Source organism: Epinephelus fuscoguttatus, linkage group LG6 (genome assembly GCF_011397635.1).
Source record: "Epinephelus fuscoguttatus linkage group LG6, E.fuscoguttatus.final_Chr_v1".
NCBI lineage: Eukaryota > Metazoa > Chordata > Actinopteri > Perciformes > Serranidae > Epinephelus > Epinephelus fuscoguttatus.
In genome coordinates, this window is record NC_064757.1 from 40,510,081 (window position 1) to 40,536,977 (window position 26,897).

The 26,897-nt window shown below is 41.6% G+C and overlaps 1 protein-coding gene across 1 annotated transcript in view; it reads right to left on the bottom strand.

Annotated features, from left to right (window-relative positions):
* The window catches only part of LOC125890162 (protein unc-13 homolog B-like), a 309,728-nt gene that overhangs the window by 70,053 nt on the left and 212,778 nt on the right, over positions 1 to 26,897 (bottom strand). The window contains exons 21-23 of the mRNA XM_049578657.1: positions 25,719 to 25,869; positions 2,744 to 2,812; positions 2,125 to 2,214 (exon numbers count right to left, since the gene is read on the bottom strand). Of these exons, the coding sequence (XP_049434614.1) occupies positions 2,125 to 2,214; positions 2,744 to 2,812; positions 25,719 to 25,869 (310 nt within the window). The remainder of the gene's footprint in view (positions 1 to 2,124; positions 2,215 to 2,743; positions 2,813 to 25,718; positions 25,870 to 26,897) is intronic.

Below are 26,897 nucleotides of genomic sequence, written 5' to 3' on the forward strand. Positions count from 1 at the left end.
GATCAGAGAACCGAAAATGTCAAAATGAAAAAACACACAACAAAAGAAATTATATAATTTTCACGATATCAGCAATTTAGAAATTAACAGAAATAATTGGACAAATTAGGCCCAAAAGTGAGATTCAAAACAGTGGAAGGGAAAACAAACATAAATATCAGCACGCACACACACACACACACACACACACACACACACACACACACACACACACACACACACACAGAGGTCCACGACATTTCCTCTGTCCTGCACTGTGAAATCAATCTTCCCCTAACAGACCTGATGTCGACAGCACAGGCTCACTCTGAGAGACATTAGTCAGAGGCTGCGATCAATCCTGCAACCCTGCAGCTCAACTGTGTGTGTGTGTGTGTGTGTGTGTGTGTGTGTGTGTGTTTGCTCTTGTATTTCTACTCCGATAAAAGTCTTCACAAGGACCAAAATCTGCAAAAGATACTGCCAATTTTGGGCGCTTTGTAGTGGCAGTGGAGTGGAAACTCCAGGTTATATAATACAAGAGTGTGAGTTGAGAGTGTGATTTTCTTATTTTTAGATATTCTTTAAATAAATGTGCCCGTGTTCTGCAATAAATATATACGTGTTAAAACTAAAAAAATAACTTAGGAAAACCAGATTTTTAAAAATAAATGTTTTCTGTGCAATTTGAGATGCAGACAGTAGTCATGAGTACAACAAAACAGACAATACATACAATTTTTAACACACAGTATCCAGTATCACACACTGTCAGGGGTAAATCATGGACAATTACGGTCACTGCTGGTTAAGATAAGCGATAGCAGATGGGACAAAGGACGATCGGTAACACTGATGGAAGCATCTGAAACTCAACATGGAGGGGATGCTGAGAGTCTGAGACAACAGACTGAGCTTTAGAGGTGACCCTCTCTAAATACAGATGCTGTAGGTTGTAAAAGTAACACCAGTGATCTTACAACACTACTTGACCACGAATAGGTGATGGTTTGCCTTCTTACCATCAGTGTTCACATCAAAATAGACAGTGCCCTGATACTTGTATGCACAGTACTTCCCAAACAGGCAGCCCTTTCTGATAGGGAACTGTACTAAAAGTAAAGCTTATCTATGCAAAAACTGTGCGCCCCCCCCTCTATTAAATATGAAAGAGGCCCCCACATGCTTGAGCTGACTTGTATAATCAGAACAGACATGTCCTGTGATTTTCAGCCTTCTATGATTATATTTACCATTAACAGCAGGCACATCCTGACATCTGAGAATATTACTGTCAGGTATTGTCCCCCCTCTGTTAAATATAAAAGGAGGCTGAAAATTGCAAGACATGTCCGTTGTGATGATACAAGTCAGCGGTCCTGAAATGTGTGTTTCTCTTCTATAATACAAGAGTTACAATCTACATCTTGGAGGGGACGTCTTTCCACATACGGGCTTCCTTTGCCTTTCAAACCGGGCAGAGCTCCATGGGAAACAGTACAGTAGGAGAGACACAGCCCGAGGGGGAACCGGGATCTGACACAACACTGGAGGGAGAAAGCAGGTCAATGGAGCTGTGCGTCAGACGAAAAAACAAGTGTGTCGCACCGAATGCGTGCAGCTACGGCGTCGCTTTGGGTTGTGAGCGTGTATGATGCGTGTCTACATGGAAAGTAATGGGTTTGTGTGCGCAAAAGGCGCTACATGTGAACGCCCCCCATGCACACACACACACGCTTTAACAAGGCGATGGCCAAAATCACCCAGGTGGCCTGGCTTTGTTTTAGCTAGGCAGGGAAAACCCTCGTCACACCAATTAACAAATTCATCCAGTAGTGGGCCATGATCGCATTCTGATCCATGAAGAAGACTTACAATAACAGAGTCATCCATGTAATATAGGAGAAATCTAGATGCGTGATTACTCTGACATTCACCTATGTATAAACAGATATAAGAGGAGAAAGAGCACATCCCTGAGGGGATCCTGTGGAAGAAAAATGCGTACTGGACAGTGTTCTGTTAACTCAGAATCCTCCAAGACCTATTTGTTAAAAAGTCAACGCGCCAACATACAATGCTAAAGTCCAAATTAACATTAGATAAGTAGTAGTGATGATTATTACGCTGATGTTTTGTTTCTACCTTCATCCTGAAGAAGGTGATGCTGGTGAGAAGATCCACTGTGGACTTGAGGTCGTGGAGGCGAGGTTTGCTGCTGGCTGGGAAGTTGTTCTGCAGACACACACATAAGCACACATGTTAAACAGCTCAATTAACCAGTTGTATCTTCTTTTTTGGTCGGTAAGGGCATTTTTATTCTAAACCTGATTTCTGTTTTTCAATCATAGAGGCTGTTTGCCTGGTGATGTTCTTCATATGGAGCTCCTAATTTACTCAGCTGACAAAACTCTATAAAAACACCTGCTGTGACCCCAGAATAAACTTTAGAGAGAGAAAAAAACAACATTTGAGTAGCTGAGTGGAGAATATTTTTTACATCAAGAGCATATTGGAGGAAATGAAGAAGCCAAATGACGGCAGGAGGTGGAAAGATATTTGCTGAAGATGGTGTGAGACAGATCATAATTTAATAGTCCATGTTGACTCGCTGCATTCAGACTTATACTTACCCACCATGACATTTTTGTGTCAATGAATGGGGACAGAGAGACGGACTAAACCCATAGATCTGTGTGTGTGTGTGTGTGTGTGTGTGTGTGTGTGAAGACAAGAATAAAAGCAGCTGAGAGCAGACACTCACTCTGTACATGGAGAGGTCGATACGCAGGGAGTTGTGCAGTTGATCCAGAAGCTTCACAAAACGATCTCTCTGTTGGAAAGACAAAAGAAAGAGCAAAGAGGTTTTACTTGGATTCTTACACTTGTTCAAACAGTGAGGAAGACACAGGCACGAGCTATTTGCAGCCTCTGTGTGTGTCTGAATGCGTCTGAGTGTCTCTGTGTGAACGTGTGTGTAATCTACCACCATGGCGAAGAACAGAGGGACCGAAATGATGCAGAGACAGAGGAGCGTTTTGTCACAGAGAGATATGAAAGAGGAGAAACAATTCCACTGCACATTTCCAAAATATGAGACCATTAGAGCTGCCTGGGCTTATTTCAGTTTGGAAAATCAGTTTCTGACTTTACGACCCTTGGTGATGATTAAAAGCTTTTTGTGTTGAAAGAAGAGAGAAACCCTGCAGGACTGGTAGTTTGGTTTGGTACATGCTGCTACAAAGCATAACAGGCGGGTGACAAATAATCTGTTAGTTATTATGTGTGATAGATCTTTTGACACAACTGTATTTGTACAATCTGAATGGATAAACAAGATACCCCTAGCCTGATGTCCACAGAGAGGTCGTTCCAGAGACCAGAAAAGGCCCAGTCACTCTTGGTTTTCAGCCCAAAGTGTGGAATGGCTGGTAAAGCCTTGGCTAAAGACCTCAGGTTACGACCAGCACATACGGAGTCAGAAGATCTGAGATGTACTTAGTCCAAAACAGACCTTAAAAGTTATCTAGGGGTGACCCCGAATAGTCAATGATTCGGTGATTCGATTCGGAGAAGTCTGATTCGACTGCCAGTGTTGCTGTCGAATCGTCGCAAAACGTGGTTATGAAACCGTACCATTCTGACTATATGGGGGTGCTCACTGCTGCTAAACATCTTGATTTGACATAGAATGTATTTGTTTTCTAGTAATCCATGATATATAGCCTATTTTGATACAAACATCAGCCTAATTTCTGTTAATAAAAAATTGAAAATGACGCGTGCGTTTAATCAGTCGGCATAATCATTACTACGCATGAATAAATCACCCAGTTGCTCGATCCAAATAAGCTGAGGTGAGTGAGTGCGCTGCAGGACCATCAGAGCAGCATCGAGGAAATTTGTTCTCCACATTTGACCCATCCCCTGAGGGAGCGGTGAGCAGCTGCGGTGCCGCGCTCGGGAATCATGTGGTGATGATTCACGGGGGCAGAGCACATAAAAAAAACACTTTGGAGGAGGTATGTGCTCTCAAATCAAAATTTATTGAAGGATTATTCGTTTACCTGAAGTGTCTGGAAACAAATTTGCCGCTGATTAGTTTTCTTGATAGACTCTGATTTTTTATTTGGCTACTTTTTTTCCGATGTGGCCAAACAATTGAGAGCGGTGACGCATGGTCCGTGTGGATGAACTTGTATGAACCTGAGTTGATTAATGAAGTAACTTGAAGTCTGAAAGAAGGAAAACTGTTTCTAAACCTTTTGAAGATGTTTTTGGATGTTTATTTGTGAATGAAATGGCAAGTTCTGACGAGTCAGAAACGACTCCTGTTAAAAACATGCATAAGGCTGCAACACGTCTGCGCTCATCGAGAGCATCATACCTTGATGAAGTGAAAGGAATAAAGATAAAGATAAAATGATAACTCTTTTACTGTTATTATCATTATCTTATTATGCCAACTGAAGAATTAAATTTGTTTATTTGCTTGTTTTAGCTCTTTTCTCTGGAGCGGAAACTGATGCAAATGAGCTCATTAATCAATGAGGCAGAAAACAACATGATTCGACGATTAGTCGGCTAAAGGAAAAATCTGTCAAATCAGATTCGACTATGAAAATTCTTAGTTGGGGACACCCCTAAAGTTATCAATATATCTTAAACTCAATTCTAAAATTTACTGGAAGCCAATGACAAGAAACTAAAGTAGGAGTTACATGACTCAAATGTGTAGAGTGAGATACAGTGCTCAGAAGGAGAGGAAATAAAAGCATGTATGACAATCTCTTGACGTCTATGGGATAAAATTAAACTGATCTTGGATTACGTAGTCACCAGCACTTGAACTCGGTTGATTGTTGCCCACTTCGGTTTCAACAGGGCTACTCCAAATATTCCCCTCCTTATCTGCATGATTACAATGTTTTAAAACAATTTACTTTACACCTGCTCAGTGTGCCAACAACAGGTTCATCCCAAGTCTCTCATTTGTCATTTCCTCACTCCTCACTTGAACCAGGATTTGTTCTGATGCGCCACTTTGAAGGCTGTCCCAAAGCTCTTCTTTCTGCTCTGAGGAGCGAGGAGCTAGGAGGGAGGAGGGACCTCTGAGGAGTGATGAGCAAGTACACGCAAGAGCAGCCTTCATGGAAGTCTTTTATTGCCCAACAAGCCCCCATATTGTATTAAATGGACGCTGTTCATGATGGACTGATCTGATACAACTCATCACACCTGAGTTTCATACCACAGTGAGAACAGTTAAGAGATTTAACTCCGAAGTTTTATATTTTATTTGTTTTCTTTTTCTTTTTAGATATTTTTTGGGCATTTTTAAGCCTTTAATTGACAGGACAGATGAGTGTGGAGGGGGGAGAGAGAGAGGGAGTGACATGCAGCAAAGGGCCACAGGCTGGAGTTGAACCCGGGCCGCTGCAGCAACAGCCTTGTACATGGGGCGCCTGCTCTACCACTAAGCCACCGACGCCCCTTTTATTTGTTTTCTGCTCACCATCTGGTTAGAAAACAGCTGTTTAAATTGTAGGTTTGAACAACAACGGGAGCACGAACAACTTTCATTTATTAGAATGATTTTTCTTTTCAAGATCTGTTATTTCCCACGTTAGCTTTTATTACAGAGACAATTAAAGTCAGAGAGAGGCTGTCTATCAGTAAGAAACACTTTATACATCACTTATATACTCCTGAGCATCAGTTTGATGAGTTACAGAATTTCAATTTTCCCTAAAGCATTTAGTCTAATAAATAATCTCTAGTATTCAGAAGACATCGTAATCATATCCCGGGTTATTAAAGAATGAATTCACAATCTGAATATCAATAAATACAGATGCACATAATGAATAAAAAACATAAACGCATTCTGTGCCCCTGAGTGGAGCGCAGTAGAGTATAAATAAAGAATGCAGGTTATTATTTATGTGCAGGTGTTTGTTAAACAGAGAGAAAATACTGCTGCTCTGCCGCTGATAACTGTGTGCCTTTATTAGTGTGAGTACAAACACAAACAGCTGTTAAAGCTGACTGACAGCTGATCCAGCTGTGTCACTTAACGTGACGCTTCTGAGGGAACAAAGGTCCATTTCTCCAAAAACACATTTCCTCATTTCCTCTCTCCTCGAACGGTTTCCTTGCAGCTCTCCATGCATCCCTAGTGGGAGGGACTATGACACGATGAAAAGTCGCGAGTGAGGGAAACATGGATGCAATTTAAGAGACTTGGGATGCACTGTATACCACAGCTTTCAGAGGAGCTAACTTATCTTTTGGTTCTTTACGGGGGGCAGGTTGTTTGCTAAGAAGCAGTCATAGGTGCAAGCACGTCGGCCAACTTGCTTTATGTTTGCACATCTGATACATGGAGGATGTTTCTAATCTTTAAGATAAAATGAAGTTTATGATATTGCACCATCACGTTTCAATGGTGTTGGCAGGAATAACACGCAGGGCAAAAGAAATGCATGGCAAAAAATATCATACTGTCAGTATTGTAGAGACCCCCACAAAATTACAGAGAACATGTTTTCAGGAGAGCATGTGTCTTTTTAAGAGAAGCTCCCTGTGTCTCTACTGTGGTTCACACTCTGCCTCCGCTCAGTTTAGCTCCCAGCCAATTAACGGCATACGTACCTGCTACATTCATGAACCTGAGTACACAGCTGGCTGATTTTGCAACAGAAATATTACAGGAAAGGCAAAACTGATTTTAAATTACACTTCAGGGATCTCAGAGTTCAATGGTTTTATCTTGATATTTTGTAGTATTTTGATAGTATTGTATATATTTACATTGATTTATGTAATATTTAAAAATATTTTGGAGAGTCCTCCATGAACCGCGACTGCCAGCGGCACATGTACTATAGTTTGAAAACCAGTGCACAAGATGATTGTTAAAGTTGTCAGGTGACTGTGCTTTGTGTTGACATGTTTGCTGTGATGCAGTCTTTTCCCTTGTCAATCATGCAAGTCGTCACATCACCTACCCCACTATAAGGAACTCCCTTTGGGCTCTGTTTCCAGATCAACCACCTCTGGTTGCACCCTAGTGTTCCCCTGTCACCAGCTGATCCCTGTTTTTCCATGTGCATTAGGCCACCAATCAAGAGCCATCTGAATACGCCTTAGGTAAGTAAGGCTAGGGCGGCTGTGATTTGAACTGAGCAGTCTCACCTGTGCTTCTCTGTGCAAATGTTAACCTGTATGCAGGCACTAGACAGGCTCAGTGGCTTCAGGCTCTGGATAGTAGGCTTAAACCCTTTTTAGATAAGAGTTGTGCAAATGTGCAGGAAAGCCCAATCAGTCTTTTTTCAGCATTGGCAGTATAAAAACAAAATCGGGGAGTGCGGCAAAATGTCACCTGCCTACTTTTGTTTATACAGAATGTGCCTTTTTCGGGGCAATGGGGGGCGTGAGCAAGTAACAAAACATGTAGCTCAGTGTGTGATGTAACCAGTGATGTGGGAGGGAAGCCGCGGCTGGTCAGTCCTTCGGCAATTCTCTCGTAAGGTGTCCGTCCTTCACCGTTTCCGTCACTCGACAGTTAATGGCCTCTTTGTTTGCGAGGACAAGGAGGGCGCGCAGTTCCTTGTCTCCCCAGTTGCTCATATTTACAGTGTCTGTCAGGTTTGCGTTTCCCTCTTGCTACTAGCTGCTCGCTAATTCCTGCTGTCAGCTGTTTCCTGTTTATCCACCGCCAGTGGGTCGCACGTGCAGCGTCATCAGCAGCTCCTCCCACAAGTCATCAACAGCCCCTCCCATTGCGGAAGGGCGCCTCGGGTCTGTTTAAACTAAAAGAGTTCCGCCAATATGTCTACCCTACAAGGCGGAAAATTGGGCACCTCGGATCAACTCGCCAATCCAGCTCTGTGTGTCTAAATGCTCGCAGCTTGCCGGCAAAATGGCCCAACATTTGTGGAAAATCTGGCAGTGTAAAAGGGGCTATAGTGTGTTTGTTTTTGCTTTCTTATTGCTCCACAAGTAGGTATGTGTTTGAATGTTTAGACACACTGGGATTTTTGGGTCATGACATTGGCTTTATGTTGGATCTCTTACCCATGGCAATCTCAGAGGTTTGTACCCACGATATGATACAAAATATATTGACAGCTTTAATCCAAAATTTTCATTATACCAAACCCTATTTTTGATACTGTCAATAGCTGATGCAAACTTTTACAATAGTCATTCAATGGCTATTTCTACCTTTAAGTGAAAACAGGTTGGTTTTTAAACAATTTGCCAAACTAAATTACGTATTTTTGTCTTTAATCTTTGAAGCGTCTCCTTGTTCTGCCTGAGAGTGCCTGAAGAATGTCTTCTCTGGTGTTTTGTCTGTTTTAACCACTATAAGAACTATGGAGCAATGCTTTTAAAAAATGTTCACACATGCAAAACGTGAGCAATGCAATTTACTTGCTGCACAAGCAGCAACCACCAAGGCTGAGAAATGAAGCCAGTGCGAAAAGTGCAAAAGCTGCAGTTCCATAAATGGCCACTTGAGGCTGGCTCCAAAAGTGAGTCAATCCCCATAGACCCCCGTGGTAAAATGCCCAACTTAACAGCAGAAATAAACATGTTTACAGCCTGGTACAAAAAACTGTTTTGTTCTCTCTAATTTCAACATTCATGACAACTGCAAGGGGGTGATTTTTTTTGTTTGTTTCCATTTTATTAGGGCCCAATGTTATGCATATTTAAGGGTGGGGCCGCTTAAGTGACAGTTTATCTGAGGTATCACCACAGTCTATGAGTGAAATCCACCCCTCGCTCCTCCACAGCCCCACCCACTTGTCCAGTTATGGTCACTTCTGGATCCCAAAAAAAACAAGACGCCAAACTTGAGGCTTCAAAATGGTAGTCCACAAGTCACAGTAGCTACGCCCATTATTTATACACTATGTTCCTGCCCTCAGTTCCTCAACCTATTTATTGACAGTTGGTGGTGCCAATGTCTCTTGGACAAACACAACAACTAGCAAAGGCAGTGAGGAGGAAGTCTGCTAGCAAGCAAACATGATTAAAAATATCTAAAAATGATGATCTGCAAGTGTTTCATTAGTGAGGAAATGCACTCAACATGTCTGATAGACATCAAGGACACACACAAGCAGCTTTGTTAAGAAATTGTTAACCTTTTATAGTTCTTTATATCATAATCATATAAAAGATGCTTTTGTTTAGTGGCTTGCACACTCACATACAGAGCCTGTGCATTGGGAGCAGTTTTTGTTCAATGTCTTGCTTAAAACCACAGAGACACATGGTGAGGAGGAGCTGGGGATCAAAACACACTATGATGCACGGCCAACCAGCTCTACCACCTGAGCTACAGCCAGGAGTGGTATCCCCATTGCTTATTTTGTAATTTATTCACTACTTTCTTTCATATGTGTTGGCAACACAAATGTATTTCTATGTCATGCCAAGAAAGTAAACAGAAATTGAGAGAGAGAGGGAGAGTACTCTGGCGTAGGGGGAGTCACGACATGGCTGACAAACTAAGGAGATAAAATGAGTTTGTCTGACAGAAAGAGCGAGGGGGAGGAAGAAAGAGAAGCAGGGTTTCCAGCCTTACTGGAAACTGGCAAAAGTTACTTACTAGTTTGCAAAACAATTGTATTTGCACACATTTATCTAATAGGTAACAACAGCAGTGAATACTACATCTATGCACTCTGATTATGTAACATCTGAAAAGTTTCTGTCATAACTGAATCCTTCACTTTCTTGTAAAAGTACAGTCGTGGCTACACAGAAATTAGTTTGTGCATTGTTAGTAAATTGGAAAGGGTTTCCCTTTGTTTTTATCTTTGGATGAAAGTATGAACAATAGCCAGCATTACCTGGCAGGAAAGACCATTAAAAAACTGCCAAATCCTAATCAACCTCTGAAAGACTCTCTTTCAACTCTTGTTTCGTTTGTCTATCTGTGCTTCCCATGGTGGCAGGAACAATGCAAACAGAGTGCTATAGCTTTGTGAGTCATGAGAATTAAAAAACCAATGCGGATGGTTTTGGATGACAGAAAATGAAGCAGAAGGAGGGAGAAATCCCCCAACACTAACTTCCGCAACTACACCACAAAGCTCAAACCTTAAAGGAATACTTCACCCATGAAATGAGCATTTATATATCAATTACTCACCTCGTATTAATGATGAATTCATGAAGAAAGCGTTCTCACATGCCTCCACGTTAAACAGAGAAATCAAATATCTTGATGATTTGAAGTCATGGGGGTGCGGCGTTTAACAACAGCAAAACTTTATCACGCATTTGAACTCCAGTCATACTTTCCTTTAAGCAGAGCTCAAAAGAGCTTCCCTGGGCACGCTACTTGTCTATACTTGCGAAAATGCAAGTGTTAGGGAAGTACTGAGCACATGTCTGGATAAATGAGACTTGGATAATACTGCCTGAGTTGTGTTAGACAGATGTTTTGATATAGTTTTGCTGCTGTTCAACGTGGTCCCCAGTGACTTCAAGCAATCTATAATTTTCTCTCTCTCTTTTGTTTTTGGATTCCCTGTTCACAGAGGCGGTATGCAAGAAAAGAAAAGCTTTCTTCACAAATTCAGTGTAACAGGGGATGAGTGATTTAAGGTCTCTCTACCTGATTTTAAAGCTCTCTAGAGTACAACGATAATGAGTCGGTTGGGTCTTGTCATTGTGCGTAGGTGTTCTAATATTTTATCATATTACTGTCTACTTATGTTTTTATTGTGAGGTTGTTTGACTGTTACTTTTTATGCGTTGCTGTCTCTGCCAGGTCTCCCTTGTAAAAGAGACTGTTGATCTTAATTGGACTTACCTGGTTAAATATGTGTTATATTAAAAAAAAAAGTATATATATACTGTATATTGGGGGACACACATCCATCCAAATATTCGAATATGCTTAAGACGTCCTATACTAAACATGCTATGCTACAATAGGCAACTGTGCACCATTAGGATCTGTCAGTGTTCCCATCAGCTGTGTTTCCTTCACGTCCATCAGTAGCACTACAACTGGCACTTAAGCTCTTTCACACAACTCTCATACACCTCAAGTTTTCCCAGGGCTGCTGAAAATATTCTCCTCCTGATCTGCTCCTCTTTTTCGCAATGGTTTGCGTTTGGAGACACATTTGCAGTGTTTTTACGTCCGTTTGGCATCCCCAGCTGAACGCAACTAAAAAACAGGCTAATTTCAAACCAAAAACATCACAGGAAAGGCAAAATTAAATGAGATCCTAGGGATTTCAAAGTTAAAGTATTTTTTTAAAACATAATATATACATTTAAATTAATTTACAATTTAAAAATATATATATTTCAGAGATTCATCCACGTATCAGTAGGGGGAGCTCAGGTACCACAAGTCGTACACATACCATAATTTGAGAACCAGTGCTTTAACATAAAAGGATAGTAATATTCTGTTTTCATTGTCAACAAAACCTCTGAAAAAAATCTCTTAATTTATCTTTTATGCTCCCTGTAAAGGTTGGGTGTAGAGGATTTGAAGCCACATCATCAACCAAGCTTCTGCAGGGTATGGGGGTATGAGGACAGGTCCGACAAGCCATCAAGTCACTATCAGAAGCTGCTGAGCGAAGCAGGAATTGGCTTTGGAGGAAGAGAAGGGACCCCAACTAGTCTGCGAGATGTCCAACATGAGGGGTAAAAACGGAGGAGGCACACCTGGGATGCCAGGTGTCACCGTTGAGCCCTCTGGAGGTGTCGTGGGCCTACAAGTGAAACACCAATGAAGGAGGGTGCCCACCTGATGACCCCAAGGAAGGGATTATCCCTCTCCCACGCAAGACACAAGATGCCAGGCAAGCGCTGATCACTCTTAGGGATTGTAACAACAAGTACCATAAGCTCAACTACTAGCAAGTTTTAGAGCTCCGTACACACACTCATAAGGTCAGTAACTAAGTATCAGTCCTGACACCAATCCACTGGCTCAGATAGGTGAATTCTCATTTTTAAACGTCTTCAGTAGGAACTAACTGGTTTGGGGCTGACTGCCACAGACAGGGCAGTGAAGAGCAGTGAGGCTTTGGTCTTTTTACACCATTGCTGACATTAGAAAAACATATATCACCAGCTTTATCCTTAATCCAAACCTTTGAACCTTTACCTAAACTCTAAAGTCTTAACCTTCAAACAGGCTTTTGAAGAAACGAAGGGCAGACAAAATGTCCTGACTTTCAAAATCTGTCCTCACTCTTTGAACACACACCTGATCTAAAAACGCCTGACAAGAGGATAAGAAATCAGCTTTGACCTTTAAAAAATAACACATTGTCCTTCCCTAAAGCAAGGCCTTCCTTGTCCTTTAACACTCACACACACACACACACTCACGAACAGTAGCGGTAATAATTGTAATTGGCTCCATTCTCCTTGTTTCCTGCTCCCCTCACGCTGAGGGGCAGGTTACTCCCTTCAGGTGTACTGCAGTGATTCCCTGAACATCCCTGTCCTCTGCTGCTGTGACACAATTTATATGATCATAAAATATCTGGCAATTTATCAGACATGTGATGAATTTAATTGGGATTAATTAATATTATAAGCCTGAAGGATTCACCTCAGAGTTAAAATAAAAAGCCTAAAGGAGAAAATAGAAATGATCATTCGAGCTGAATTTCATCTTTTTTGCATTTAAGTCTGCAATCAGGTAGATTATTCTTAGAAACTCAGTTTTCATCACCATTTAATGAGCCTTCAGTAGCCTTTTTTTTCGGTATTTTGAGGGTTTTCAGTCCGACAAACTACTTTATCTATTGTTGGTGAGTTGAAAAAATGTCTGTATTACATTGTTTTTGTATTATAGTATTGCTTTTCATGTCCTTTCAGACAGGCCCAGACAAAGTGTTCACTCTGCAACTTCTACCTACAATCATCCAAATCTCAAGACATTACTCACTCAATCAGTTGTGCTCAGAGACAGCCAAACACTACCTCCGCTTGATGGTACATTTGTGAACTTTGTGACACTGCAGCACAGTAAACAAGGCAGGACAGAGAGTCCAACCTAATCATGTCTTTCCCCTCCATTTGCTGGTTTCGGCACCAAAGCGTCTCAGTTGTCCATGTGGAGTAGAGAACTGCCACAAGCTAAATAAGGGTACCTTAAATAAGCTGGAACCGGCAGACAACATTAAATTATCTTAGGAGGAAATAGTATGTGTTGCTCTGGTCCTGCAGGAACTGTTGCCCAAAGCAGGAATTAACACTTCAATAGCAAAAGTCCAAGTGCCAAATAGAAGTTGGTGACAAACTATTGGATTAATTTGACTATCGTGGCACAAGTGTGCCAGCGAATATGTTTAAATGCACCCTAATATTCTGCTAAGCATTTTCTGGGCAGCACAGTGGTACAGTGGATAGCATTGTCGTTTGCAGTTTTTATGTTCTCCTTGTGTCAGCGTGGGTTTTCTACGGGTACTCTGGCTTAACTGGTGACTCTAAATTGTCCATAGGTGTGAATGTTCAGTGTGAATGACTGTGTGCCTCTTTATAGTCTCGCCACCAGACAATCAGAGATCTCCGCCTTTCTAAAGTGTGTTTAACACACCGGAGAAAACGGCCGGCAACAAAGTTAATGTCCTCTTCGTTTGCGAGGACAAGGAGGGTGTGCAATTCCTTGTCTCCCCAGTTGCTCATCTTTACAGTGTCTGTCAGGTTTGTGTTTCCCTCTTGCTACTAGCTGCTTGCTAATTCCTGCTATCAGCTGTTTCCTGTTTATCCACCGCCAGTGGATCGCACGTGCGGCGTCATCAACAGCTCCTCCCACAAGTCATCAACAGCCCCTCCCGTGGCGGAAGGGCGCCTCGTTCTTTTTAAACCAAAAACGTTCCGCCAATATTTCTACCCTACGAGGGGGAAAATTGGGCACCTCGGATCAACTCGCCAATCCGGCTCTGTGTGTCCAAACACTCGCAGCTTGCCGGCAAAATGGCCCAACATTCGCGGAAAATCTGGCAGTGTAAAAGGGGCTTATGTGTCATACCTGTGATAGTCTGGTGACCTGTCCAGGGTGTACCCCGCCTCTCACCCAGCAACAGCTAGGATGGGCTCCAGCCTTTTAAACATTTTGACAGACTTGGATGTCAACAGGTTTGAGAATATTCGCAAATATCGTAACACCGACCTTTTCAAGAAAGTGGTTGAAGGAATGAAAGAAGGAGGCTGTGTCTGCATGTCGAACACGTCTGCCACTGGTTGAAAACTTTGAGAAAATCTTGGCACATGTGACAGCCGTTCCACTTTTCCACATTTTGACGTGATAAACGACGTTAGGGAACGTTAATCGGAGTATGTAATGAGCATGCCAACAGGAATATCTATGAAATATTCACTTTCATTAGCCATGTAAAAGGCTTAGTGGAAATTTTGTCTTTTTATGGAATAAGGATAAAAATTGTTTGGTTACATTGTAACCTTGGTTCTGTGAGTGAGGAGGTTATTATCATACTATGGGCATAATTCGCATAGTTATGATTTAACTACTGGGCGGGGAGATCGTCTATATATGATAGAGAACAGAACAGTTTGTGCATGTAAACAGAGTCAGTGTCCATTCTGGTCACTTCATTTAAGATGAAAATCACTAACAAAAGAAACATGTAAGAAAATTAACACCTTATTTGACAGGTTGTGTAATTTCTTCATAATCTCCATGGAGATTTCCTGTAAAGAACAAGTTATGTTGGTTTAATTCAAAGTAAGCAAAAGTTCTAAGACAGTTCTTTCAGTTAAGTTAGTTGTGTTGAGTCTGTAAGTAGTTTTTGTTTCCAGAGGAAGTCTGTTCAGAGAGCCACTATAAGTTTAATGACATATATCCATTTAAACCCAAGTAAATATCGATGTATTATTGTGTTGTATGTTGCTTCCCTGTGGACATATGTTCGGCTGACCTGCTGTGCACTGACTGAAAGACTCTCTAGGTTACACTAGCAGTTAATTGGATTAATTAAAGTGTACCAGTCGAAACATGTTTCTATTTTGCCTGTAACAAATGGTGACGCACAATCTTTTTCAGGGAGAAATCAATTACGTATCACTTCCTTTCTAGGAAATAATGACACTGTGGGTAAAACAAAATGTTACCCAGTTGCATTCTATATTTTTCATCAGAGTGTTACTGTAGATCAGATTGTGCAACATATAATCCACAAAAAGACAGTTTTGAGGTTAAAGCACATTGTCTGCACAAATCAGCACCCACCATATTGCATTTAATGGCATATGTTTCTGACTGCAGGCAGCACAAGTGCAAATCTGAACTCCCTAAACTCTGTATAGCGAAATTGCGCTGAGCTGCTTAGTCATATTTGACACCTAACGCTTCAACACTTCGTCTCCCACACAGGTGTAATCATATTGAAGGCAAGTCACAGAAATACAAAATGGGCACAGACAAGAAAGAAAAGCAGTCACCCTGATGAAAGAATCACTTCAAAAGAGCAAATCTAGATTTCGGTATTAACACAGGCATTCATGTATTAAACATTTTACACTCCACATGAACCTAAACGAATCAAAGAGCTTTTAACAAGCAGGCATCACTCATTGAAGCACTTAAGGAACTGTAAGAACACTTCTGTTGCTGCTCAGATTTGTTTCAGATGCTGCTGAAACTTGACTTGATATTCACAGCAGCTTCACCAGCACTGCCTGTAGCTGACAACTAGAGAGCTCTCAGGTGTGAAGGTGTGTAACGGCTAAGGGGCTGCTGAGAGGGAGCACACTGTACATGTTCAGGAGCTATTCCCACGGAAAGTAATTTATGGTAAAAACAACCAAAAAGAACCCGGTGAGTGATGTTTGCTCCTGGCGGCAGAATTTACTGTAGCATCAACAGCTTCCTCCCAAAGAATAAGGGGAGGTTTGAGATTCTAACATGTCTGTAGTCTCCTTGCTTTTTGCGCATAGACACACAGTCTGTGGCAGACAAACACACCCACACACCTGTACAACATAACAGACAGTGTCACTAAAACTGTCAGCGAATGACGTGATCTCAGCGATGAATTATGGAGAGGAAGAACAGATCGATTTGACGGCATCTTTTACAGACGGACTCAGGGATGAGGCAGAGGAGAGGGGAGTGAGGAGACAGACACAGACGAGGGTGGGTAGGAAAATGCTGAAAGGAAGTTTTACAAACTAGTTAGCACCGTATTGCCATGGCAACAAGTACATTCAAATTGGCTTGGCTCAACATTTAAGCAAAAACAAAAAAGCAATAAAAGACCAGAAAAACAAAAGAAGGGAAATAATGTGTGATTTTGGAGGTCTGAACAACAGCACCAGAGAGAGAAGACAAAGAAGAAGAGACAGTAAAACAGGCTCCGGCAAATGAAAGACACAGACAGACAGACAGATTGTGGCCGAGCAGATGGTAAAAAAACAAATAACATCACCGGCTGCTGCCTGTGTGTTGTTCAGTCTGAGACCAAACGTAAGACATCAATCATGAAAAAATTAATTTTTTGAAATTGTTGCAAAATACCCTTTGATCAAAACATCGACTATAATTTGAGTAGAAAAAAAATCCCTTTCAGATTCATGAATAAAAGGCAAACTAAGCTTAATAATGGAGTTAAAGCTGAGGTAGGAAGTTTCCTGGAAAAGGCAAACAAAAAAGTACACACTCCTCCTGCAGCTCTGCCCTCTCTGTCCTAAGTCCCTCCCATCAGACAAGCTCGGCACATATGCACGCCATTCATACGATAACCTGTACAAGTCCTGCCCCCAGAGGCAGACTGGCCAATCATAAAGTATTATCAGGCCAGCTCAGACCAGTGTCCGACAACAACACAGCTGTGCTCCATTGACTCTAATGCAGTCGTTTCAGATTTCCTTCATTTTCAGGCTGGTTTTGTGGATTTGGAACTAAATGTTGTGCCTGGGGCACATCGTGTATTAATGATACTCGTTACCTGGAGAGGTTGGAAAAAGATAAACGTTTCTTTCCTGTTCCAAAACCAAAATCAAACCCTGAAAAGTGTAGGGTTAGCTAGCTACTGAAGATATAGCCTACTGAATGTATACACATGCTGCTTTTGCTTTTAATGATTATAACAGTGAAACAAAGAGCGACCCTGCTGTACAGGAACCAGTGAAGGGAAGCAGGGGAACTTTGCTGATATTCAACCAGCTGTGTGTCATCACATTGTGCAAAGATGAACGTTGTTTGACTTCCCCTGGAGATCCCTGCCCGTCCAGCGGAGGAGGTCCGGGTGCTGGCAGCGGCACGGGGGCGAAGCTGAACACGGTTCATCTGCACACACTGCGATGCCACACAGCTGGTTCAATATCAGCAAAGTTTCCCTTTATATTCATTGTCTTGTGTGGCGATCAGCAGTGATGTGGTGGTTCACTTTTACACTGTGATCTGTAGCCTATAGTTCGGCTTTAGCTTCTAACTGTCTTTGTCTTTTTAACCTGTTGTTGCTGCTGAGTCAGTTTGACATCCTGGATATATCCTTCAAACACAGACTGTAGACCCCTCTGTCTGCTTCTCTCTGGAATCTCTCTTTCAGTTTCCCACAAATATGATTATATTTCTTCAGGCAGTGCAGTTAGTTACAGTGTGGCCTCCATGCTTACTCCAACAGCTTGTTGGACCATCAAAAAGGGGTGGGGCTTAGCAAAGGGTCAATTCCTGTTTTGCAAACTTGTGGGCCTGTAAAGCCCTTTGAGATGACACACCGTCTTTCGAGGCTGCAGCTAACATTAGCTATATAAACATGAACTTAAAGCCACGGTTGTGAGCCTTTGGCTCTGGTTGGCAGGAGGCTAAACTATTGCCAGCATTTTCTTTCCATCTCTGAAACACTTTGTAGACTCTGATGTGTTTTATTGCGTTTACTGTCAGACAAACGCCCTCTCTCTGAGCAGACCTGTGATTGGCCATTGTCTCCCATCACAGGCTAGATTTTCTAAAGCCTGAAAACAGAGCCAAGAGCAGGTGGACAATTCTAGTTTTCTCTTAGAGCACTTGAATTACAATATGCTCAAAGTTTTTTATGGGATTTTTGCCTAATGATGACAAAGAATTATGTCTATCCCAGCTTTGAAGGAATAAAAATCAATCTTATAACAGGTATTGATCACAGCAAAGACATATAGATGGATGGATATCAGATTATTGCCACAGATTAAAAAGTGACCCCTTTATAGGGATAGTTCAGATTTTTTAAAGTGGGGCTGTATGGGGTACTTGTCCATAGACAGTGTATCACATACAGTAGATGCTGGTAGACCAGCAGCTATTGTGTTTAGTGGACTAAAATATATTTTGTTGTCAGTGGATTCTGGTGACTTTGACAGGAGTATAGATGGGGAACTAAAGCTGTTAACGGCTTCCCTGCTGGAACAGGTTGTCTGACAGAAAGGCAAAGTGGTGAAGTGCATGTGTGCATATTATTTCATGACATTTTCCCTTTTATTTGACATACGTCAGAAAACATGGTAAGACAGCAAGTTAGGATAACACACAACAAAAGCTCCCAACTCTAATAGTATGCACTATAGGCCATTGGTATCGATACTTTTACTTGTCGTTTACTTGAATTTTATTGAATTAGCTTTGAGTAACTAAATTAAGAATATATCTCCTTAATTTCTGTTTTAAGAGCTGAATAAACGATGCCCCCAAATTATGTCTACTGTAACACCAGTGATAGTGGAGGCAGTGATGCACAAAGTACCTTAGAAAACATTCTTTCTGAAATGCTGCTTACTAGCTTTTGTCTATCTTGTCAGGTTTAACCAACTAAAATCAGTTCATTATTACCTTCAATTAAGACAGGGGTCGGCAACCTTTCACATCAAAAGAACCGTTTTTGTACCAAAAAAAAAAACAAAACAGCACAACAAAGTGGCTCTACACTGGGCTTTTTATGATTATTTGTTACTTTGACTTTGTACAAGGTCGATGAAAGCAAACAAATCTGTCCATACAACAGTAATACTCTACTTTTCATTGCCTAGATTTTAATTAAAACTGTGGTTGGCATGGATCAGTGTTTGAGTATCAATGTTGTATCTCTTTATATTTTCTTTATTATTATATTTGCCTTCATACTTTTTTATGGTTTACTGTATGTAAAGCATTTGAATCAACTTATTGCTTCACAAATAAACTTTCCTCGCCCTCCCTGTTATTAAGTAATACCTTAATAAAAGGTTTAGAGCTCAGACGTTTATCAGCGTATTAAAACAAAGTCAGTTCAGGATAATTTGTTTTTATGAGGGAAATCAAAACATTACCTAATAGTCACTTAGTCATTAATTAGAGTGGGGTCTCCTGTGTTGGAGTGTATGATGTGCCATGCATTAATTCATACATTAGTTCAAGCTGAGTCATGCATTAATTACTGTCAAGTCATTAAACTGTTACTGATGCTGTCTGTGATCAAACACGGAGAGAGAACAGCTTAATGAAACGAATGAATTACCCAGATACCCACATAGAAAACGACTCAATTCAGCAAAATGTAATGAGACAAATAAACTTATCAACCTATTCAGCAGGGCTTGTTACCAAGCTGCCAACCCAGAAATAGACCCACACAGTGGTAGCCCCATAGGGAGAGCTAGTCTGCCTGCATCCCCTGACCCATTAAAGCAAGAGCACGCTGCCTGCAGTCGCTCGTATATCACTGGAGTCTGAGTGCAACCGGTAGGAGAACTGATGTCGGCACTATTGGCAAAGATCCCAGGAGTCATTAAGCTCGGCCTCTAACTGTCATTGTCCCCCCCGTCTGTGGCTCCTGCAGGGGCCCGTGGGCCGAATATGGGCCACCGCAAAGTTCAGAGCTGTTCCTAAGGTCCCACAGTGATAAGACATTACCTTTTAATGAGGGAGATTATTAGCCACATAAATGAACACCAACTGGCTCTGGTCAGGTCACTGTCATGGATGTCTATGTGAAATAGGTCTCTACAAGGCTTAAAGTATTACAGACAAACCAGGTCACCTTCTGTGGGAAGACTCTGATGGAGTGTGAGTTGATTAGACACGTCTTTTAACTATGGCAATGGCATGCACCTTTGACAGTAACTTCGCAAATGTACCAATTGGTTCCACTATACGGGCCCTCTTTAGATGGTCTAAGGCAGACGGCGGAGGGCGCGTAATCCATGTCGCAAGTGTCATTGCTATTTAGATACAGGCGCAGTTGTCATTTTCACGCCCTGCGCCCTCGTCGTCTAACTAGCAAATGAACATGCGCTTCTCTGGGTGTGTTGGTCTAAAAATGAGGAGTGGTCAGGCGCAGTCATGGCGCGTTGCTAGTTAGATGACGTAAAAAGCAAATGCGCCAGTGACCAACAAAAACCCGGTCTAAAGTCAACGGCGCAGTATTTCGCTGTTAAACATGGTAGTAATATGCGTCTCTAGGCGGGTGCACAACGCACATGCACTCTGCTCAGACACACAAGAAGCAGCCACACATATGCAAAAGATAACAAATAAAAATATGATTACAGTGTGAAAGGTTATTATTGTGCACATTAAAATATTTATCAGAAACACGTCTTAATGGTCAGTCATTAATCAGAAAGATCTAATTGCAGTAATAATGATCATCATAATTTGTAATAATGACAATTGAAACTGTGAAATTATCTGACCAATCATGGCAACACCTCCTGCACGAGGAGATCCGTCTCCTCAGCTGTAAAACGCTCACTCTTGGGGCGGCGTTTCAGCAAAAGCTAAGGTATGGCAATATGACATGACGTCACAGAGCTACTGATGATGGAGTTTCAAACATATGAACTTATATAAAACTTCACTTTGGTCTTTGACCTGTCAGAAGTACATACTATGCTATTGAAAACTGTTTCAAAGGACATGAAGCTGTTTCTCACATTCATAATACCTCAGGTCTGCGTGTAATGCACGACTTGGTGAGAGCAGTGAAAACATCGGACCTATTTCGGCGCATATTTCAGCACCACGGACAGCGAGCGGACGTTTAATTATCATTAGTCATGTGTTTAACTTCACAGAAAATAAAGAAAATAAATGAATTACAAGCTCATTTCTAGAAGATAACCAAGGGGTCCGGTGTATGAAACACAGTAAAACAAAGGCCAATTTGGTACAATACTGTATAGGCGACTTTACTGGAGTGTCTCCAGAGACCGAAAATACAAGCTTTACATGCCGACATGAAGAAAAACCCCACATGCAATCAGACAGGCTTCAAGACATCATTTAGACAGGCTGTCTACAGCAGCAGAGCAAAATGCTTTTACAACACATAGATAACTCACATTACTCATAACTCACGGAGGAGCGAAGTGGCAAACAATTTGATTCAATAACACTCGTATTCACTGATGAGCATATTATTGACCTATTTAAGTGCAATACAATGAAAACAACCAGCCAGTGCGCCTCAGGAGTAAACAGTGCACTGTTTCACACACACACACACACACACGTCTTTTAATACATCCATGACACAAGTAAGATGACTACAGAACCTCTCTCTTTTTTTTCTTCTCCCAATTCCAAGGTATGGCAGCTGCCATACTTTGCCATACTAAATGATGCCTATGTAGGTCCGCCATCTAAGTAGTTCTCCGCCATGCGCTCCAATCGCGCCTCTTTAAAAGGGAATGAGAGGTGACACTCTGATTGGCTTATTGAATGATACGCCCAAAAGTAAGTCCAACCCTTTTAGACTCTCCGCCATGGCGCACAGTCTAAAAATGCGCTGTCTAACTAGCAAGTGACGGAGACACGCCCATGCGCCGCATGCCTGGCACTTCGCGTTTTAGACCATCTAAATAGGGCCCTACGAGTCCTTGTGAAATCGTGGTACAGTGCTACAACACGGTGGTATGGTACACAGGGGTGTCTCTACAGTGGTGTTTAGCATTGTTGCCTCAAAGTAGGGGGGGTTCCCAGTTCTAACCTGGGGTGGGTGGTTCAAACCCTGGGTGGGGGAGCCCTTTCTGTGTGGAGTTTGCATGTTCTCTTCTTATCAGCCTGGGTTTTCTCCGTGTACTCCGGCTTCCACAGCTGTGGCTCAAAGGTAGAGCGAGTCGTCCACCAATTGGAAGATCAGAGGTTCGATCCCTGGCTCCTCCTGCATGTCAAAGTATCCTGGTGCAAGATACTGAACCCCAAATCGCTCCTGATGATGCTTCCATTGGTGTGTGAGTGAGTTAAGAACTTCATTGAGAAGGATTTCAACCACTACCTCTTCTAACTCTGTTCCAAGGGGGCAAAGGGGCACTTGAAAACAAGAAGTAGGGGTAAGTAGGCTTTAACAAATGGAATTGGGCCTTTGTGAAGCCTACTTTAGGTCAAACTGTAGCTTTAAGACTAATTCAAACATTTCTTGGCTGTAAAAGATGAAGTATCAGTCATGCTTCCCTCTATAAATGTCTGCTCTTTTGTTGCTTTTGTGTCTTACTGTGTATTTCTCCACTTCATGGTAGGTGTGGGCTGTGCTTTAAGCCTGAAATCCAATTGTCCTGTAAGCTCTTCATGGGGGCTTGCAGAGAATGGTACCTCTATTTTTTTAAATCAGTGTCGTTACAGTGACTAAAAGCTATTTGTGTAATCTGAAATAATCATATCAAGAAGGAAAGAGCATTTTGTTTGGGTAAAAGCAGCTGGAAGGTAAACATTGAATTCATCAGAAAGAGATGCTTTGAGTGCCAGCTGATTCTGAACATGCCCTTGATTTTTTTAATGTTGTTATATATCTAAAATGCTCTGTAAAGACCAACAAATGTCATCCACTAAGAATAATGCAGCTCCTCCCAAGGCAATCATATGTCACTGGTGCAACCAATATTCATGTCAGGGTCATTTTGTGAGGATAATCATTTCCGAGGCTTTTTCAGAATCAGATCAGCGGTGTTGAGAAATCAGTTGTGACTCACAGATGATGCAGTACATAAAGAAATGGAGAGAGAATGAGCCAGCCCATAACCTTTTAGAGAAATACTGGAATATGCCTGAGACTTGTTCTTTTGGCGAGCTAATATTTGGCACTTTGGTGTATGTTACAGGGTTTTTAATCCCCCCAGGCCCACACCACAGCCGATATTGATATTCCTGCAGTAAAGTCATATCATATATCACCAGCTACTTCTCTACAACATAAGTATTAAAAGGATGTGGGAGCTACAGGGCTAAACAAACAAAAACAAAAACAAAAACTGAGATATGTTGCAGCTGTCTTCAGCAGGCAGACCACCCATCAATCCTTTAGATTAAAATGCATAGTTTGATCACAAAGGTTGCTGTGGCACAGTGGAATGTCTTGTTCGGCCATCAATCCATATCTTTTTATAATAGGGTGGCCCTAAAATTATTCCTGACAATATGACAACTGACGAAAATATATAATTTATTTAAGAAAATATTTTTTTTTCCACCTAGACCTTTATGCTCTGCCATGCCTCCTCTAATCATCACGCTGTAACCTGTGGCAGGCTGTTACGATACCTAACTATCACACATTCACATATATGGAGTTTATTGTTGAGCTGTGAGCGTCACGTAGGTTTACATTACCAAAGGTTTTTGACAAAATCACTTGACGACACCGACTCCTGTATGCACACGGCGAGAGAGGAGAGGGAGAGACGTTGTGCTGCTGCCAGAGCTGCCTCTGAGTGATAAGTCACTAAAAGAGTCTGAGAAGTCCGGGGCTGTTCATAAAACATTCAGGATGCCACAGTTTATTCCACACTGCTGAAGCTGCTCCTCTTTTTGAAACCACTGTGGAGTCTGTAATAACAATGTCAACAAGTCAAAAAATCACGAGAACTTTTCCTATGATATTAAAAATGACACCTCTAGTATCATGAACAAGATGATATGGCACACCCCTATTTAATTATAGCTTGATTAAACTGATGTTACCATTTCTACACTTTCACTAAGCCATCCTTTATTTATATCAGTTTGCCTCTTTTGTACTTCTTTTCCACGAAGCGCTCCAGTTGATTAAATATTTTTCTCTTTGGCAACATGCAACAAAGAGCCACTGATGACTACGAGGTGTTTATGTTGGAGTATTGATTTGAAATCAGCCTGAGTTTGCTGATTACAATGTTGCATCTTTACTTCAAATATATCATCCATGAAACGATCCAAAAATGAGCCCAGAGAAACACTCGAACTGCTATATTAGATTATCACTTAAGTATTAAACATCCAACTACAGTCCTGCAGTATCAGACTGATTTAATTTGACATGGTTAAGTTTGGGTATAATTTATCTTTATATAACTTCATTTCTGTCCCATCAGAATTAGATTTGTTGAAGTTCTCTGTGAGAGATGATTAATTTTATGCTAATGATCTGGCAAGTACTTAAAACTACTTGTCTAAAACTTTGCTTCTCACTGAAACTCTATGATTATCAAATCTGTCTCCTGTCCACTGCAATAAAAATAAAAAATAGGGCAACATTTTATATAAAGGTACACATACTTACCATTACCTAAGTACCATGCTGGCTCTTTATTAGTCATTATAGAGCACTTATCAATGTCTTAGGCCCTAATCGCACAGAAAGCGTTTTACAGTAGCAGCTGCAGGGGGCTTTTTGTGATTGTTTTTAACGAGAAGAAGAAGAATCTTTTTGCTTACTGTTTTTGTGTTGCTTTGCACCTGTTTCTGTGCTCTAGGCCCCTGGCTTTTTTGCTGGAGCGCTCTGCACTCCTGGAGTTGAAAAAATTTCAACTCAGAGTGAAAAAGCACTTCATGTCATCTCTTATTTAGTCATCTTTTTTTTTTACCATTGTCCAATCAGAAGATTTGAGAGGTGGGGGCCTTCTGTGGTGGTCACAACAACAAGTTTACAGTTGGTGAACAATGGAGGAAAAACTGGCGGTAGCAGAGAGGTAGAGCCATCCTAAAATAAGCCTGGAAACGTCCATCATGGAGGCGAAGCTCCTGGACCAACTGGTGGTACTCCCCATGACCCACCCTCTTTTTTAGGGTCTCATGTACCCACACAGATCTCTGTGTATCTGCTGACAGCCTCTCACCCTCAACCAGAGCTACAGACAGCACCCTCTGCTTCAACATGTCAGGAACTACATACTAATCACTGTGAAATTAAAAAAAATGGTAGACTGATCACACGGGAAGGTTAGTGTAAGGAGGTGATGGGGTGGTTGCCTGGCAACAATAAAAAAGGTGCAGCAAGCATTTTTTATTTTACAAATGGCATTCAATTAAAAAAAAAAAAAAAAAAAAAGAAGGCAGTGTGGTGCACCTCGAGTTTTGCAACCCGCCAAACACTTCCTGAGTGATCTGGGCCTTATTCTGCATAACCATATTTTACAGCTACTGAGCTACTGAGAGTTTTCCCTCAATAACCTCCTTACTACTGCCTATTGATAGTAAGTTGTTATATATGAATTAGGATCCTAATAAGCTTAACTCAGAGCCAAACAGACAGCTGAGGCACTAACTGGTTTTCATAAAGTGTTACCAAAAATAGTTGTTTATTTTACGCTGAGATGTCTCAGCAGTTTGTTCTCAAATCCAAGTGCGTTAAAGGCCTCCACTGTATCATCACCTGAAAGCTGCGTCTGCACTGAATCTACGTATCAACAAGCTTTAAAAACATACAGCCAAATGGTCTTTACTCATCAGATTGTGTTGCAGAGATCAGTGTTCATCTGTGTTTATTTTATTGCGTCTGGTGGTCACTTACCCCGAAGTTGGAGGCTGCAAATCTAGCCGGAGCAGAGACGTTGGTGGAGGCGGTTGGGTGGGCGTAGAAGGCATTGATGTTGGCCAGCAGGGTGCTCATCACTGCCGGCACCCCTGACAGCATGTACTTAGAGGACAGGCAAGAGAAATGGCTGAGGAGGAAAGGAGAGGAGATAGACATGAGCGGGAGAAAGAGAGACAGAGAGAGAAAAGGTAAGCAAGAAAGATCGAAGATTTAAAAAGCAGTAAGAAGTTAAAAAGAAAGGCAGGACAGACATGGAGAGAATGGGAAGGAGGTTGGGAGGATGAGACAGGTGGAGACAGATGGAAGATGGGGTTGAGAGGGAGACATGAAGAGGCCAGAGAGAGAGATCAGAAGGAGGATGAATGAAATAGATTGTGGAGAAGGAGGATGAAGGATCGGACAGATGGAGGAAAGGGTTGGGCGAAATTGGAGATGAAAGAGGGAAACAAAAATGGATTAAGTGGAGATGACGTCAAAACAGTTGATCACCAGTGTACAAATACCCATTTTTAATATTACTGACAGTATATATCTTTAACATGCATCAACTAATTTACTTTTGCAGCGATGTAATAAAGACAACTCAACACACAGACGGATTGTTAGTAAGTGCAATACTTCATTGGTATAGTAAAACTACTTTCATGACATTTGTCTTTGTCTGCTTGACACTATTTGCTCTGTTCAGCTGGGATGCTACATCAGACATTGTTTCAGCAGTAATGGCCAGCTCTGGTTGTGATCAGTTGGGTGCGCACACACCACTGTGCAAAAATGAGCAGGGACGGTTGTGTGGCCATGAACAATATGTCTATTCCCCCGGAGGTTCTGCCAGTTAAATGTATTGGTATCTTTAAAGCTGTAGTTGTGAACTTATTTTTGTCATAGTAGCTGAAACTTTCACTTTATTCACACAGAGTTAAATGAGACAGATGAGACAGAAACATTATATTCTCCTCTGCCTACTCTGCTGCCTTGTAGCATTTCCAATGGCACTACAGCATGTGAGCAAAATCAACCAATCAACCAACTGCTTGTGAACTGTGGTCAAATTGCAAAATAGGCAGCGCTGATCAAATATGAATCAAGATTCGGCGATGGCATCGCCTATTTCTCTGCTCAAATGTTTTCAGAAACATATTTTAGTGTACTGTT